Here is a 14,801-nt window from a genome sequence, read left to right as displayed (position 1 = left end):
CACAACTCACCTTGCCGCCAATTCTTCGAGCCGCGCGGTGGATTGTGGGTAAAAACAGGCCACACCTCATCGATCCCGCATCAGTTGTAGCGAAGGAGTAGTAATGGCATGAGTGTTCTAAGAATTGCTCGTCGGTGCGCCTCCCCCCTCTCTAGCAGTCAGATGGAGGCAGCGGAAACTCTCATTTGTGATGCTAAAGCCGACCATGAGCAGTCTGCGCTCGACACGCACTCCGTGCTCTTTTCTTTTCTATCCCACGCAGGCAGTCAGACACCTGTCCCGTCCTCTTTTCTCTCGTTTGGATTAGCGTGGACCGTTTGATTGCTTGATCATGTCTAGCAATCTGCGAATGAAACGACGAGGAGCCACTCAAATCAATTGTGAGTACTAAGTGCTTTTTTTTTTTTTTAACCTTTTTTTAAAAACTTTTTTTTTTATATTATGTCTTTAGGTTTGGGGTATAATAAAAAAAAGAATTTAGTTGTACTTGTGGCATTTCTTATTCATAATTTCATAATTGAAATAATATTCTAGCTGTCTAGTCGAAAGCAACTCTTTTTATCTCAAGATTTTTGTAAGAATGCTTATCAATTCAACTTGTCACTTGTTGCTAGGCAGAGTTCAAAGGTCTTCATCGTAACTGGCCCATAGGTCAATCAAATATTTGGAAAGGAAATTATTCCAAAAGCAACCCTATTTTAAGAAATGGAGGATATTATATGACATACCGTGAATACACGGCAGATATTCATTTTAAGTTCTCCTACGATTCCTCTTTGAATGTCTATGTATACATGTACAGTAAACTGCTTTGTATAGAAATAATATAATAATATGATGCTGATAAAACAGTACAATAAAGCTTACAGTCAAATTTGTTCCACAAAAATGTATTTTATATTTAATGCTGATTCAGTAGTGATATGAATGCACAGTATGTTCCAAGCATTTGAAATGGTACAGGCCTCTTGAGTTTTGAGATCATAGTTTGTGGTACATACCTGTAGTCTTTGTTTTACTCTGCTGTATGCCAGCTCTGTATTGGAAATGATAATCTCTTCACAATTGCCTTACTGGATAAATAAATGTTAAATACATTTTTAAGCTATTGATACAGTCATTTATAATCACTTTTGGGGTGACTTCTGCTATTTGCGGATTTTCGCCATTCACTATTGGGTTCAGTTCCTGTCTCCCACGAATAGCGGGGGTCACTGTACTTAAGGATAAAAAAAAATAAAAAAAAAACAGTTTAACACTGCTTGATAGTTGTGCGATTAGAAATCCTTAAATGTTGGCAGACGCTCTTGAAATGAGTGTGTGTTGTAATCCTCAAAGATAACCCTGCACTCATTAAACAGCTGTACCGTGTCAATGTTATTACATGTTTTCATAGCGGGGAGTGAACTGCAAACATTGCGGACGGCAATTTACAGTGAACAGATAACAGCTTTGTAAATGTTCGTGTTCAAGCGGGCGACTGTTTGCGCTTCGGATTGTTTTTCTGTTTATTCCAACGTGACACGTTTAGATCTGAGTGTTGGACGAGTTACAGTGGCGGATTCCTTCTACTGCTGCAAGATCCCTGTCCCACCTCTAGTTGGCACTAAAAGTAATACAGTGTGGCTATTAGGTATCCTTTACAACTTTTATTAATAAAAACCCCAAAAGGTTGACGACCAAACTGGATTGTCCATCCGTCCATTTTCTGTACCGCTTATTGTGGCTGGATCCATTGTCAATTAACTTTGGGCAAAAGGCGGACAGCATCAGTCAGTGACCCCCAACGTGTTCTGCCTGGTGGAAATGGTCTTTATTCATCAAGGGAAGCAGATGCAGATGTTATGTCAATGCACCGCAACTGCACACGCCCAAGACTAACTTTCCTCAGGCTGCTGCCTTGTGGTTTATTTGGTCTGCTGGGCAGGAAGATTTCAGGTTGTCCCACCAAGCCCCCTCCTGTCACCTTGAAATAGTGGAAGAACTTCCCTAGATGCGAAAACCATGCTTCTTTTGGCAACCTCAAATCTTGAGGTAATGCTCCAAATATGAGGAGGAGAGTGCTATGTGACTGTTTAGACTTCAGATTTGGGATCCACTACAAGGCGCAGAGAAGAATTTTTGTTGGAGCATCGGGAATGTGGGAGGACGCACTGTGCTCAAACGTTCTGGCAACCTGCCTTGACTGTCTTTTTTTGAGGACGCGTTGTTTACTTGTTGGGATTCACCACATAGCAAAGTTAGCAAACACACCGTTGGCAGTTTCATTGTAATCATCATTCCGTCCTGCCGCCATCAAGTCGTTTTCCCGATGGCTAATGGCTTTCCCTTTCTATTCCACGTGACGGTATTTGAAATGCGTTATTGCTAAATGTTGTTTTAAGGAAGGTCCTATCCTGAATGTTTTTGAACTCAATCTCATTCTGGCTTCTTTTTTTTGATTGGCATTGCAAAAATTACACCATGACGAATGAGAACTTTCCACCGTCTTTAAACCGCATGCCATCAGTTCGATCTGTCTGTACGGACTCCATTACGTTAGAGGCTGGCTTCTCCGTCCGCTTTAGAAAATAAATATTTCACGATATCATCAACTTTATGGCAGCGCCATGGGGCTTAGTGCTTTCGCAGACGCTGGGTTGTCTCTTCAAGTGTATGAGCGGGGAGTGACTCACGATCAAGCTACTACATGTCATCTGCTCGCATTGGATTTCAACTCGCACGTCTGAGAGTGTTGACAGGTTTATTTTTGTTAAAATAATCAACAGCCAAGTGTGCGCTGAGTTGAAACCACGAACGGGCATGTGCCAGGTTCAAGCACCCCCGCCGCTTTCACACTTAAACAAAATGAAGATATTATGGAAAGAACCTACACCATTGGTATTGTGGTGGTTCACATACCTGACTGACATTAACGAGGGATTCAAGCCAAACACATTTTTTTCAAGAATATGTTCCCACTAGTTGGAAAAACGGCATTCTGATTAATATTGCGTTTGTGGAATATGAGTTAAGCAGCAAAATCCACCTGGCCTGCAACAGAACATATTCTTGAAAAAAATATGTGTGGGTTGACTTCCTCTTTAAGTCAGCTGAGATTGGTTCTGAACTAGGGATAGGCATTTGACTGGACCTTGATTGACAATACGTAAAATTAATCATTCAATCGATTACTTTAAATTGGTTGGGAGAATCTCAGACTGTTCTAAACTCCTGTTTCCATGCAATTATTGTACTCATGTACCGGTGGAGTTGAAGGAGCTGTGCTATAGAGTAGACTGGCTGTAGCATAACTTAGGAGGTATGATCTTGGGCCTTGTGAAATCTGCCTAGCAACAAGTTACCAGGTAAAATAAAACGTTCTGTTCATCTGCACATGTGCTAGTTAGCTAAATTTTTTTATGGAAATTGAAAAGGTAGATCAGACAGTAGACAGGAGGACTAGTTGTTGATACCTCCATTTTTTTCAATTTAAAAATACCACTAACCAGTCCGTGTTGGATGCCTGTGAGATGAGGCTGATATGTAAATAATTGAGCCTTTATTTTCACCAATAGTCCAAAGACGATTGCAATGCGAAAAGCCATCTGCAGCCATACAGAGAAGCAGAATATATTGTCTTATTTTGGTTATTTCACAGAAGCGACCATTTGGCAGCAGTTTTCTTTCCCTATGACACATTAATGCCAACATTTTACATTCCCCCCACTTTCTCCAAATAAAGTGGTTTAGAATAACGCTCCATTTGTCTCCCAAAATAGTGGTAATAAACTCAAATGACCCTCTTTTACCTGCAATTACGCCGCCTCTTCCTCACATGCCGCACAGTAGGACACATCTTCAGCTGCTCTCTGCTTGTTATTAATGTCACATTGGCTTTAAAGAGCCGCTAAAGAAAAACATACATGTGCACGTACATACACACCTACACGCGTGTGCAAGTACACACTGGGGCACATCTGTGATCCATATGGCAAGGTGGGCTTCCCTGAAAAGATGTCATATTTATACAAGAGGTTTAACATTACTTGGACTTTTTTAGAAGTGTCTTGTTTTTGTTTGAGTGTGTTTGCTGAACAGATTATAAGAGGTCAGATTCCTGGGATGCAATTGTCATTCATCAATGACAAAATCAGACATGAGAGCCATTCTGGTATGACAGAATTCTCCAAAAATAGAAATTTTACATTTGACACTCTGCCTTTCAGCCCGGGATAACGGTTTTGATCGGTTTACAGCAGTTTGCGATTGCTTCTCGTTGCCATCCAAACAGAAGCTTCCAAAAGCAGACTACCAATAATCAGGCTTATTTGAAACTTTTCCATTTGGTGGTTGATAAATAACCTCTTTATTGTGAAATTGAATGGTTAATGTTAATGCAGACATCCTCTTTAGGGATAGACCGATTATCAGCCGGTCCGATTATCAGCGCCGATATTTGTCAAAATGTCAACTATCTGCTTTTTAAAAAAATCTGATGGCCGATAATAAATCAATTTAAAACCGTGTTAACTTCAAGGAACTATTTACAGTATTTAAATGTTGCGTTAACTTTATAAGAGATTGTAATGACCCTGGGAACATTATGCACCTTTCGTTTTTGTTTGCAATCAAAACAAAGATAAGTGAAGTTTTAACATTTCGGTCCTTTTGAAAATTTGAAGAACTTTATTTAGAACTTTATTTAACTTTATTAGGAAACCATAGAGAGCTATTGTTTAAGTTTTCATTAAACTTTTAAAGACATGCTGATGCCGCTGGGAGCTCTCTGAACTTTGTTAAAATTTTACAACAAAGATGTATATTGTAAAAAAAATTTATATTCATGAAAAAAAATCAACATTATGCAAATCTGAAAAATTGTTCAACAAACATTCTTAAATATGTTTCAACAAAGTTAAGAGTTGTCCTTTTTTTTTTTAGATTTTGACAGCAATGTTTGCCAATATTTTCATTTTTACTGGAAATTAATATTGGCTCCAAATATCGGTCATCGTCCTCCTTGACTACTAATAATCGGTATCTGTATCGGTCCTGACAAAAAATATATCGGTCTGTCTCTAATCCTCTTCCTCCTTTCATTCGCCTCCACCCAAACCCAAATCACACTCAGTTTCATAGACAGTTGGAACTTCTAGAACTGTCGCAACAATCCACATAACAACGGCACAACTCATTCCATCCTCCTGAGCTTTCAAAAAAAAAAAAAAATACTGTAGCGAGTAGCAACACTACAGTTGTGTCATGTGAATTGGTGTTAAACTTGTAAAAATTCCGACTGTCTCCGAAGCCTGTGAAGTTGTCAGTTTTCACGTTTACGATTGTCAGCCCCAACTGCAGAATGGGGAGTAAACATCACTTTGAACACACCAAATGATAATCGCTCAGGATAATCTTTTGGTGTCATCTGAGAATATTTGCTGTATGCGTGTACCCGGCTTAACTTCCTTATGTGGCTGTTCTTTCTCTTTCCAATACTGGGACGCAGCCAAGTCACAGTCGCAGGAGGTCACGCTGTATTTATTTACGCAGCTATAAACATCGAGACGTAATACGTTCCGTGAGCGTCAAGCACCTGCGCATTGTCACTGAGGAGCTTGGCCTGCCATTTGGGAGTTTGATGCAGAGTGCAAGTTATAATGCTGATGCTAAACAGAGCAAGAAGAAATGGAGGTAGTTTTTCCGTAATCAACGGCGGGCATTCTGACAAGAATGAAGCAAGTACATGGTAAATGTAAGGAACGAAGGTCCCCTCTAAAAGCATGCCTCTTGATCGACGCTAACTCTTAGCTGTTGAGTCAGTTAAATGCCCCTCTATATACTAAACTCCCCTTCAACAAGAAGGACTGAAAACACTTCCCCAGCAGGAGCAAGTCATGTGGCTTACTTTGCGCCCCTCGAGCATCCCCAGTAAGCCCGAGAGGACTCTGAGCTGTTTTATTAGAACACACGCTCTTTTCATGACCTTTTTTCCTCACCCAATCTGCCTGTTGGCACTCGCGTCGACTATTTTAAAACAAGCTGACATCACTCATCGCAAGCTGTCGCCTACTAAAATCTGCTTGGGTTGGTGAGAGTTCACAGCATTTCCAGACGTGATACGCTTTTAACGTCTCACCTTTTTTGTTTTTGTTAGCTGCTGTGAATAGCGACAATCCTAATATGTTCTGTATTTTGCAGATTATTACTATTGCGGGTGGGTCTGGAAGATATCCCCCATGATAAGTTGACTGAATAGTTGACAGAACACCTTTTGTTCAAAAGCGAACATCAATGGTGGTGCAAGTGAGAAAGCAATTTGTATTATATGTGATAAAGGGCTAGCTAATCAGTTTTGATGGTAGCTCTCCAGTCACCTTTTCCCTTTGCGGTCAGAACATGTTTGCGAGGAGCTCTTGTTTTCCTAACTGATTGGCCAATACGTAATAACGTAACTGCTCACAGGCAAAGTGATGTCATGTTTTCCGGACCGGGGTCCAGCTGCATGATGACGAACGGGGTAAAGAAAAACGTACGTTTCCCAGTCAAATGTCGCTAAAGTGTTTTAGCTCTGTTTCACGTCCATGTACGCGGCGTGTAAGGAAGCGCTGTTATAATTGCCGCTTTCAGACTTTCTATTGCCAGCACCGCTTCTTCACCTGTGTCAACATGCGAAGTGTGTTCATTCATGAGCTCCGCAATGATCCTCACGGGGTTAACAAAAATAAAGCTGTAGCCTAGACGGCCCCCTTTAAGTCCGCAGAGAATTCATGTTTTGTTTTCAGTGTTGAATTACAGCGTAACTGTTATTCTGACCTCGACAGCTCGTCTTTTATGTTAAAACGACCACACACACACACACACGTGCGCGCACTCCGCAGCTAAAATTGGGAAGCTTCACATTGACACGCGACGCTCTCCCTAAATATTAAAATGATCTTTGCCATTGCTTTAACAAGTGTTTCTCATTTTGCAGAAAACCCAAGACGTGAACGTATCCATGAGCTTCTCCCTCCACATGCCTGCTTCATGTCAGCATGTTGGGGTACAAGCATGGCAGAACCACCCAGTCGGACCCCCACATTTCACCTATCAGGACCTATTCCCACATGCATGGAAATGTGTGTCTGAGGTGGTCCAGGGTGAGCCTGTGGAGCTTATCCAAAGTCCAAGCGGTGGTCTTCCTGCTTGGTCTGACTCTGAGCTTCCTCATCATGGCTTCCTACGTCCTGACATGGGACAAGAAAGGACTCCTGTTGACACCCTCGCCATATCACTTTAAAGCTGCCGACGTCCCGACCAATACCACAGCAGCGGCAGCTTCTGCAGTGGGCCTCTCCTTAAAAAGGACGTCCGTGGACATCAAGCTGTTGACGAGGATGATCCGATCCAAATTGGAATATCCATCTCGGAGGGTTCCTGGCGAGAAGGACATCATCGGGACGGACTCTCGTGTGAGTATTCCGGCAGGTATTTTCATGTTGAACTTGGTGGGGATGTAACAGAGACACACCCAGTTCCCACATAGAACAGGTAAGGGAAAGGAAGTGGAACTGCCTCACAGCTGAAGCACATCTTCTCTGTTAACTAATACACTGCAGCTCAGCCTCTGGATGGCATAATGCCATGGCTAACGATAATATGATTTAGGCAGTGCATCAAAGCGCCAGTAATGGGTTACTCTTAATGGACTCGACTGCATTGTTCATTTCCTGAAAAGAAGACGATTAAATAAGACTATTGATGCTGTACTTTCTTCAAAAGAACAGGTCTAACATATTGTGTAATAATAGGTAGGACTGCAATTGACAATTATTTGAATGCTTTTAATAATTATTCAATTATTTAATAATTTTCTGTCATTATTTTGTCGACAAAAATGTTGATCAGTATTTTCCGGAGTAAAAGCAATTTTTTTTTCTATTCAACACAAATACTTTCACTCCACTTTAGAAGATAAATACGACAATATTTACTGTTGTGAAGCTGAAATTCTGAGCATTTGGACAATTGTACATTTAAAAAGCTATCAAAATGATGAGATCAAAAATAATTAATTAAATGAATCGATTCATTTGATAATCGATTAGTTGTTGATGAATCGTTGCACCTCTATAAATAGTGTACTTTAAAAAAGGAGAGAACAAATTATAATATTATGAAATATCATTTATTTCCTAAAAAGAAGACAATTGATGTCCTAAAATCACATTATTTTTTAATGTATCATGAGCATTTTATTATTCATTTTGTATAGTTAATAAATAATAATACATTTTATTTTAATGTATTTATTAAATGAATTATTTAGGCTTTCTCAGATAAATGTTCTACTGATTTAAAAATCTTTCGATTTGATTGATCTCCTCCTTGTGTCCATAGTTGTTCTCCGCAATCCCTCGTCACTTCCTGCCAGGCGTCAAGAGCCCGTGCTGGTACGAGGACTTTCCCGTGGAAAAGATCCGAGACCCGTACGGGGGGAATCTCTTCGCGGTGCGCTCCAAGAACTTCAAGATGGTGTGCGACCGCCTGGCGTCCGCCTTCCGGCAGGGCCCACGCCAGCGCGGCGCCGACAGCGGGATGTCGCGCTTGCGCTGCCTGCCTTACTTCTACATCATCGGGCAGCCCAAGTGCGGCACCACCGACTTGTTCCACAGGCTGCTGCTGCATCCCGACGTCAAGTTCAACATCATGAAGGAGCCACACTGGTGGACCAGAAAACGATTTGGTGAGGCACCAGAGGTACCAAACGTATCCACACTGTGTACTTAAGTACAAGTACAGAGTACAGTAGAAGTACATGTAGCTTAACAGAAAATATCTTTGGTAGAAGTGAATCACCTTGTAGAATATTACGTCAAAACAACATAGAATGTAATGCAAGATGGGTTTTTTTCTGAGAACTCGGGCATGTTTGGTTATAAGTCACAATATTTACCTTTTTTAAAATTCATGAAATCATCTGAATCATTTGCTTAAGGAAAGAAAATCTGTCATTCTGACTGGCAATTGTTTCCGATTCAGCGCCACGTAATACTACAATTGTAGTAAAAAAATAAAATAAAATAAACAGTACGCAATCAGACAATAAAAGTTTTCATTATGTCAAAATGTATGTGCAGATTGTTTTCCTCTGAAGTCACAAAAAGAGCAAAATTCACTTGTTTAGAGCGACTTTAGTGGAGTATTTTAACTATTACTACTACTACTATTATAACTACAAGTTGATATACAGTTACTAATACCGGTAAATAAATCCAAGTAATTCCCATTTTATGATTATTGATACATTTACCTTTTTGCCATCACTGATACCCTGCTGTAATGGCGTCCAAAAAAAAAAAAACACTTAAAAAGCGTGATGAACTTAGTTTTTTTTCTTATTTTCAACCTATCTTTATGGCACCCATTTTTTAAGGCATCATCTAATCACACCACTAATGACAAAGCCTTTTAGGAATCGTGAATTTTTGCTTTTAGCGACAGGTCCTTATCCCCCACGAATGGTGGTGATTCACTGTACTGTATTTTATGCTTTTATGGAGGATTTTGGACTTATTCAATTGGTCAGGTTGTCTATATGTTGATGTCCACTTTTGGGCGTCCATCCAGGTTATATCCGCTTCAAAGACGGCATCCAGGAAAGTTTCCCCGTGGAAGATTACCTGGACCTGTTTGACTTGGCTGCGTACAACATTCAAGGATCAAGCGCTGGAACTTCCCCCAGAGACCAACACCGCCTCGCGCAGCTCATCACAGGTGCACCACATGTGAAAGTGTGTGTGGGTGTGCGTGCGTGTGATGTGATCGGCTTTGTACGTACAACTCTCGGGTTACGCTGAAAGTTCATTGCTCATTTTTTACTATATTCCCCTCAAGAGGCTCAGATGCAAGCAGATGGAAACACAATCATATTAAATTGTGAATATTTTGTGGTTACAGTGGAACAAGTCGCTGTGGATTGAATGTTCCGCGCATGGGGGATGCGTCAGGTTGACTTAAAACTGTCCAACTTTTGAGTCAATAAAAATGACTTTCTTCTCTAGATGATACTTCAAAGGGTTCATTAAATACATCTAAATTCCTAATCATGTTCAACATATTTGTATACTTTGGAAATAGTATTAATGACTTTCATTGTTATTTTTTAATAATAATAATTTAATTATTATTATTGGCTGGGAGAAGTCACTTTTTTGTGAAGTGTGTGACATTCATTTTGGCTCAAGTCACCAAATATCGTATGTTGCCTTCTCCAGGACCACAAATCTTTAGATGAATTACTTTGAAAGGCCAATAATTAAAACACACACACACACACACATTTTTTAATTACAATAAAATCCAACCGTTTTTGTCCATCTCAGAGGACAAAATGGCCACCCCCTGACATGGCTAAAAACAGGAGGATTATGCTGTTTAACTCTTATTCCACAATTTAATATCAATCAGAATGCCATGTTCAAACTAGTGGAGGTTCATAGAACATATTATTGCAAAGTAAGTTTTTGGGTTAAAATCCCTTTAAATTTTTTTGGGTTTTTTTGTTTTGTTTTTAAGGTTTTTTTTTTTTTTTTCTGTTTCTTTTTTTTTTATTTTTATATATCCAGAACACAAATAGGTTTTTTTAGATTTTTTTAGGCATAGTATTTTTACATGTGATCATAGTTTTTAGGAATGTAAATAAATGCACAAAAATGAATATACAACATTGACATGATACACACGCAAAAGAAATTCAAATCATTCTCTCAAGGCACCACTGAATTTCGAGTGTGCGGAGTGACAGTCAATGTCTTTCAAAGGTGAAGCCAGCGCTTCTACCATGTGGGACAACCAAGCGTGGAGTTATCTCCATGGCGACAGGGAGGAGGCGGAGCCACCTTTCCTGGCCCAGGACTTCATCCACACGGTGCAGCCCGATGCCAAAATCATCATCATGCTACGAGACCCCGCGGAGAGGTAACATCCACTGCACCTCTTGGGTGATAAATGCTGAAGACTCCTCATTTTAGATTGTTTGCCGTCCCCAGGTTGTACTCGGACTACTTGTACTTCAAGATGGCCAACAAGTCGGCCGAGGACTTCCATCAGAAGGTGGTAGAGTCTGTGCAGCTCTTCCATTCCTGCCTGTCGGAGCGGTCGCTTCGAAGCTGCGTCTACAGCACCGGCCTCTCTAACTCCATGCCGGTCAGCAGCTCAACATTCACACAATTTAATCATTACTCAGTTCTATATGTTAACTGTTGTATCATTTGTTGTTGTTGTATTATTATAGCCCAACCAATATTGATTTTTTTCTTTTTCCTGATACCTGGCAGAATAAAATTCCGATAACCGATTAATTGGCCAATTAATGAAAATGGTCTTCTAACGCTTACCACAATAAAGGTATTAATAACAGGCAGAACATTTGACAGTTTTACAATAATTTATCCTTTAATATTTGTTTAACTTCACAGCAGGGAGAAAAATCGGCCGATTTTTGTGGGGGGACAATTTTAAAAAGAGCTAATACTAGTCGATTTAATCAGCCTGATAATTAATTGTTGGGCCTTAATTATTACTAATATTTTTTACGCAAATACAGTATTTTTATTCATAAGTGTGCATCCCTCTCGCAAGGTAATATTAATCTTCATGATCTAATTAAATGTATTTAAATTTGTTTTATCATTAATCATCACCGTTATTTTTTCATAAATATAGAAAATAACTTTTTAATGTTTAATTTTTGTTCAAACCTCCGCCAGGACATAAGAAGAATTTTATCAAATGAAAATAAGTTAACTAAATGGAGTCTAGGTGTCCGACAAGGCCATATAAAGATAATAATAATGTTATTATATTTCTTTAAAAAACAATTTCTGACGTTCCATGTTGTTGTCTGGATGACATTTAGGATTTACAGTGTGAACTTCTTGTCAGTGGCTAGTACTGAACTATGGCTCCCCCTGGCGTATTTTAAATGACAGTGCACCTGGAGGCTCAAGTTTTTAGTACTATTTCCAATGCTATCATGACATTTTGAAAAGTAATATCACATCCAAAAGCCTTGAGCGCCCCTAATAACTTCTGTTTGTTGCTTCCGCACAGGTTAGGCTGAATCTGGGCATATATATTGTCTTCCTGCTGGACTGGCTGACAGTGTTCCACAGGGAGCAGATTCTGGTTCTGCGTCTGGAGGACTACGCGGCAAACCTTCAAGGCACCGTAGAGAAAGTGTTCGACTTTCTGAATGTAGGTATGTGATCCTGGAATGTCAATGACAATCAATTAGCAAGACAACTAGAGATATGTTTGGTGTTTTTTTTGCTTAATAATTTTTGGTGTATAAATGTTATTTTTTTTTTACATACAGTATGTCTAACTCTATTCAATGACTACATGTAGCCCTTTGTGAGTTCGCTCTGTCAAAATTGAAATATAAATGCATAATATAAATGAAATGTACTTATTTACAAAAGCCCCGCGACAGCATATTGCGACACACTGGCTTTAATACCTTCCCTGTTGTGGTCAGGTCCTTTGTCCAAGCAGGCAGAGGCGGCGCTGACCAAGCGACCTTTGTCCAATACCCGCCGTGCGGCCGACAGGAGCCTGGGCCCCATGCTGCCGTCCACTCGGAACCTTCTGTGGGAATTCCACCAAGCGTTCAACTGTAAACTGGCCAGCGTGCTGGACAACCAGGCCTTCTTGTGGAGTGATACATGACTTCCTACTCTTGAAAAAGACACTCTGGGTGATGCGTGTGCGTGTGCGCGTGCGTGTGTGTGTGTGTGTGTGTGCGTGCGTGCGTGCGTGCGCGCGTGCGTATGTTTTAAATGTGTTATTTATTTTTTTTGTGTTTCATTATGCTTAAACAAACCATTTTACAAGGCAAAGCACACAAAAGTTGTCCTATTTGTATGCAGAAATGTCATAGAGTAGTGGAACAAACGTTACTAGTAAGACACAGTTACTCTACTGATGTGCTGTTTTGTCTTACTAGTGAGGACAAAGAGTCTACTAGTAAATCACCCTAAGCCACTACTATAGTAACAAGTGTGACCCCTACAACTTGCCAAACATTGTTTTGGATTGTTTTTCATCATTTCAGATGAAAGAAATCAAAAATGTTCCATTAAATTTGTAGAAAAGAGACAAATAGGAAATACTTTGATTTCTTCGTCAACATACGTGCATCAGGTTGGACTTTGCACCCCAGAACCTACTCACACTCTACCTGTATGCGCTCACACACAACTGAAAAGTGGCTCACTCCCACACACTACTGAATCACTCTCACACAAGTTACTAAAACTCTCAAAGGCTAATGAAACGCTCTCTTGCGCGCACACTAGTGAGCAAAACAGGCCAGTGAAATGCTCTAACAGGCCACACAAACACACAAATGAAATGCTGTCACGCCCACGCCCGTCCAACTGGGCATTAACTTAGTGAAGGTGTACCTAATGTTGAGTCCGCTGAGTGTGGAAATGATGCATTAGGCGCAATTAAATCCAACAGGGTGGAATGGAGGGCAGCGGAGGATTTGAAGGGGGATCACAGACAGTCTACATGAGATGAATTTTCCTCAATTATCTCGACTGATCCGCAATCAGTTAGGAGATGAAAATAATGGACTTGAGTGCTTCGTGATGAGGTAGGAAAAGAAGACCTGTTGATCAGAGTCGCTACAGCTTTTAAACTGTGCAAAGGAGTCACGCTGGCTAGTTAGACCCCCATTAACTGTGCCCCCCATTAAGGCTTGTACGGTGACATTTTCCAATGTGCCATGAGGGAAGGAGGAAAATTGCCACTGACAAGCAATATGGCCGTCCCTGGGTGATATTGACAGCATGTCCACCTCAAAGATTGTCAAAAGGTGCAACGAACTGATAAGGCGACACTTGGAAAGAAACACTAGTAACAATAATCATCTCAGTTCATAGACAAACATGAAACAGATATTACCTGTGAGCCCATTTGCACTGCCCTGCTAACCAAAACAGCAGCACGCACAGAGCAAAAAAAAACAATCAGATGAATTAATGATATCTGTCATCACTATTTTCTTTTAATTTTATTTATTTACCTGGTTTTAAAGATAATCTTACATGATGTGGAGATGACGTCCGTCTTTAACCACGGCCAGATCTGTGGATTCTATATGTTTTGGTGAGCTTATTATTTCGGCCCCACTCTGCCTTGTTTTTTGGCTATTGTTAAAAGAATTGCTTTTGCGCCATCTTGCGGCACCTTGGGGCCAAGGAACTATGTTAAACTTGAGGGGAGGAGCTTCATTTAGACCAGGGCTTACCAACTTTTTTGAAACTGCGATTCCAACTTGGCATTAACTTAGTGAAGGTGTACCTAATTTTTAATGGGTAATGATTCATTCAAAGTTTTGTACCAGTTTGATACACAATTCTGAAATAACCATTTTCATCATATTAATAATTAATGATATTTATGTAAAGACACAGATCATGTTAATGATTTCTCACAATAATTAGGAAACCGATAAATCAATATACAACCCTTTGTTTTTATAAATCTGCCACTGTTTATGTTTTCTACAACATTACTAGAAAATCACAATGTCCCATCACTGGTGAGCTATTTTTAGGTCCGTGGGCTACTGATGTGGAAAAGTAGCGCTTTGCCACCATCTTGTGGCACCTATGGGCAATTTAAACCCTTTTCAGGAGCAGGAACACTTCTCTGGTATGTTGCTAGGCACATTTCGAAAGGGTACATAAACCTCTGTGCCCCCCACAGCAAGAAAAGGACACGGAAACATGGCAAGAAAACATTCACGATGATGAGGTAAGCATTGC

At 40.2% G+C, this 14,801-nt stretch overlaps 2 protein-coding genes across 4 annotated transcripts in view; one reads left to right on the top strand and one right to left on the bottom strand.

Moving 5' to 3' along the window:
* The window catches only part of LOC147140058 (uncharacterized), a 54,615-nt gene extending 54,246 nt beyond the window's left edge, over positions 1 to 369 (bottom strand). The window contains exon 1 of the mRNA XM_086044313.1: positions 11 to 369. The gene's annotated coding sequence lies outside the window, so the exon portion shown is untranslated. The remainder of the gene's footprint in view (positions 1 to 10) is intronic.
* Positions 37 to 14,222, top strand: LOC147140057 (carbohydrate sulfotransferase 15-like). 3 transcript variants are annotated; one of them, XM_086044299.1, is made up of 8 exons: positions 37 to 380; positions 6,956 to 7,433; positions 8,362 to 8,707; positions 9,592 to 9,738; positions 10,785 to 10,941; positions 10,995 to 11,169; positions 12,076 to 12,223; positions 12,503 to 14,222. In XM_086044299.1, the coding sequence occupies exons 2-8, from the start codon at positions 7,017 to 7,019 to the stop codon at positions 12,691 to 12,693; spliced, it is 1,581 nt and encodes a 526-aa protein (XP_085900425.1). In that variant the 5' UTR covers positions 37 to 380; positions 6,956 to 7,016; the 3' UTR covers positions 12,694 to 14,222. The 3 variants fall into 3 exon arrangements, with proteins under 3 accessions (XP_085900425.1, XP_085900429.1, XP_085900426.1); XM_086044303.1 differs by having other exon boundaries at positions 12,076 to 12,219; positions 12,503 to 12,693; XM_086044300.1 differs by having other exon boundaries at positions 39 to 380; positions 11,013 to 11,169; positions 12,503 to 14,218.
* Positions 14,223 to 14,801: the final 579 nt, after the last annotated feature.

The sequence above is a fragment of the Filicampus tigris genome, chromosome 11, assembly GCF_054856515.1.
Source record: "Filicampus tigris isolate MCC_2025a chromosome 11, RoL_Ftig_1.0, whole genome shotgun sequence".
Taxonomy (NCBI): Eukaryota; Metazoa; Chordata; class Actinopteri; order Syngnathiformes; family Syngnathidae; genus Filicampus; species Filicampus tigris.
Note: the sequence above shows the minus strand (reverse complement) of the source record. Positions and strands in the feature narration are given on the sequence as shown.

Excerpts from the sequence above, each read along its gene's own strand:
- LOC147140057 (XM_086044299.1), top strand. The coding sequence starts at position 7,017 with ATGTTGGGGTACAAGCATGGCAGAACCACCCAGTCGGACCCCCACATT. Across the intron at positions 9,739-10,784 it reads CCTCGCGCAGCTCATCACAG|GTGAAGCCAGCGCTTCTACC; the intron begins GTGCACCACATG and ends TGTCTTTCAAAG. Across the intron at positions 11,170-12,075 it reads GCCTCTCTAACTCCATGCCG|GTTAGGCTGAATCTGGGCAT; the intron begins GTCAGCAGCTCA and ends GCTTCCGCACAG.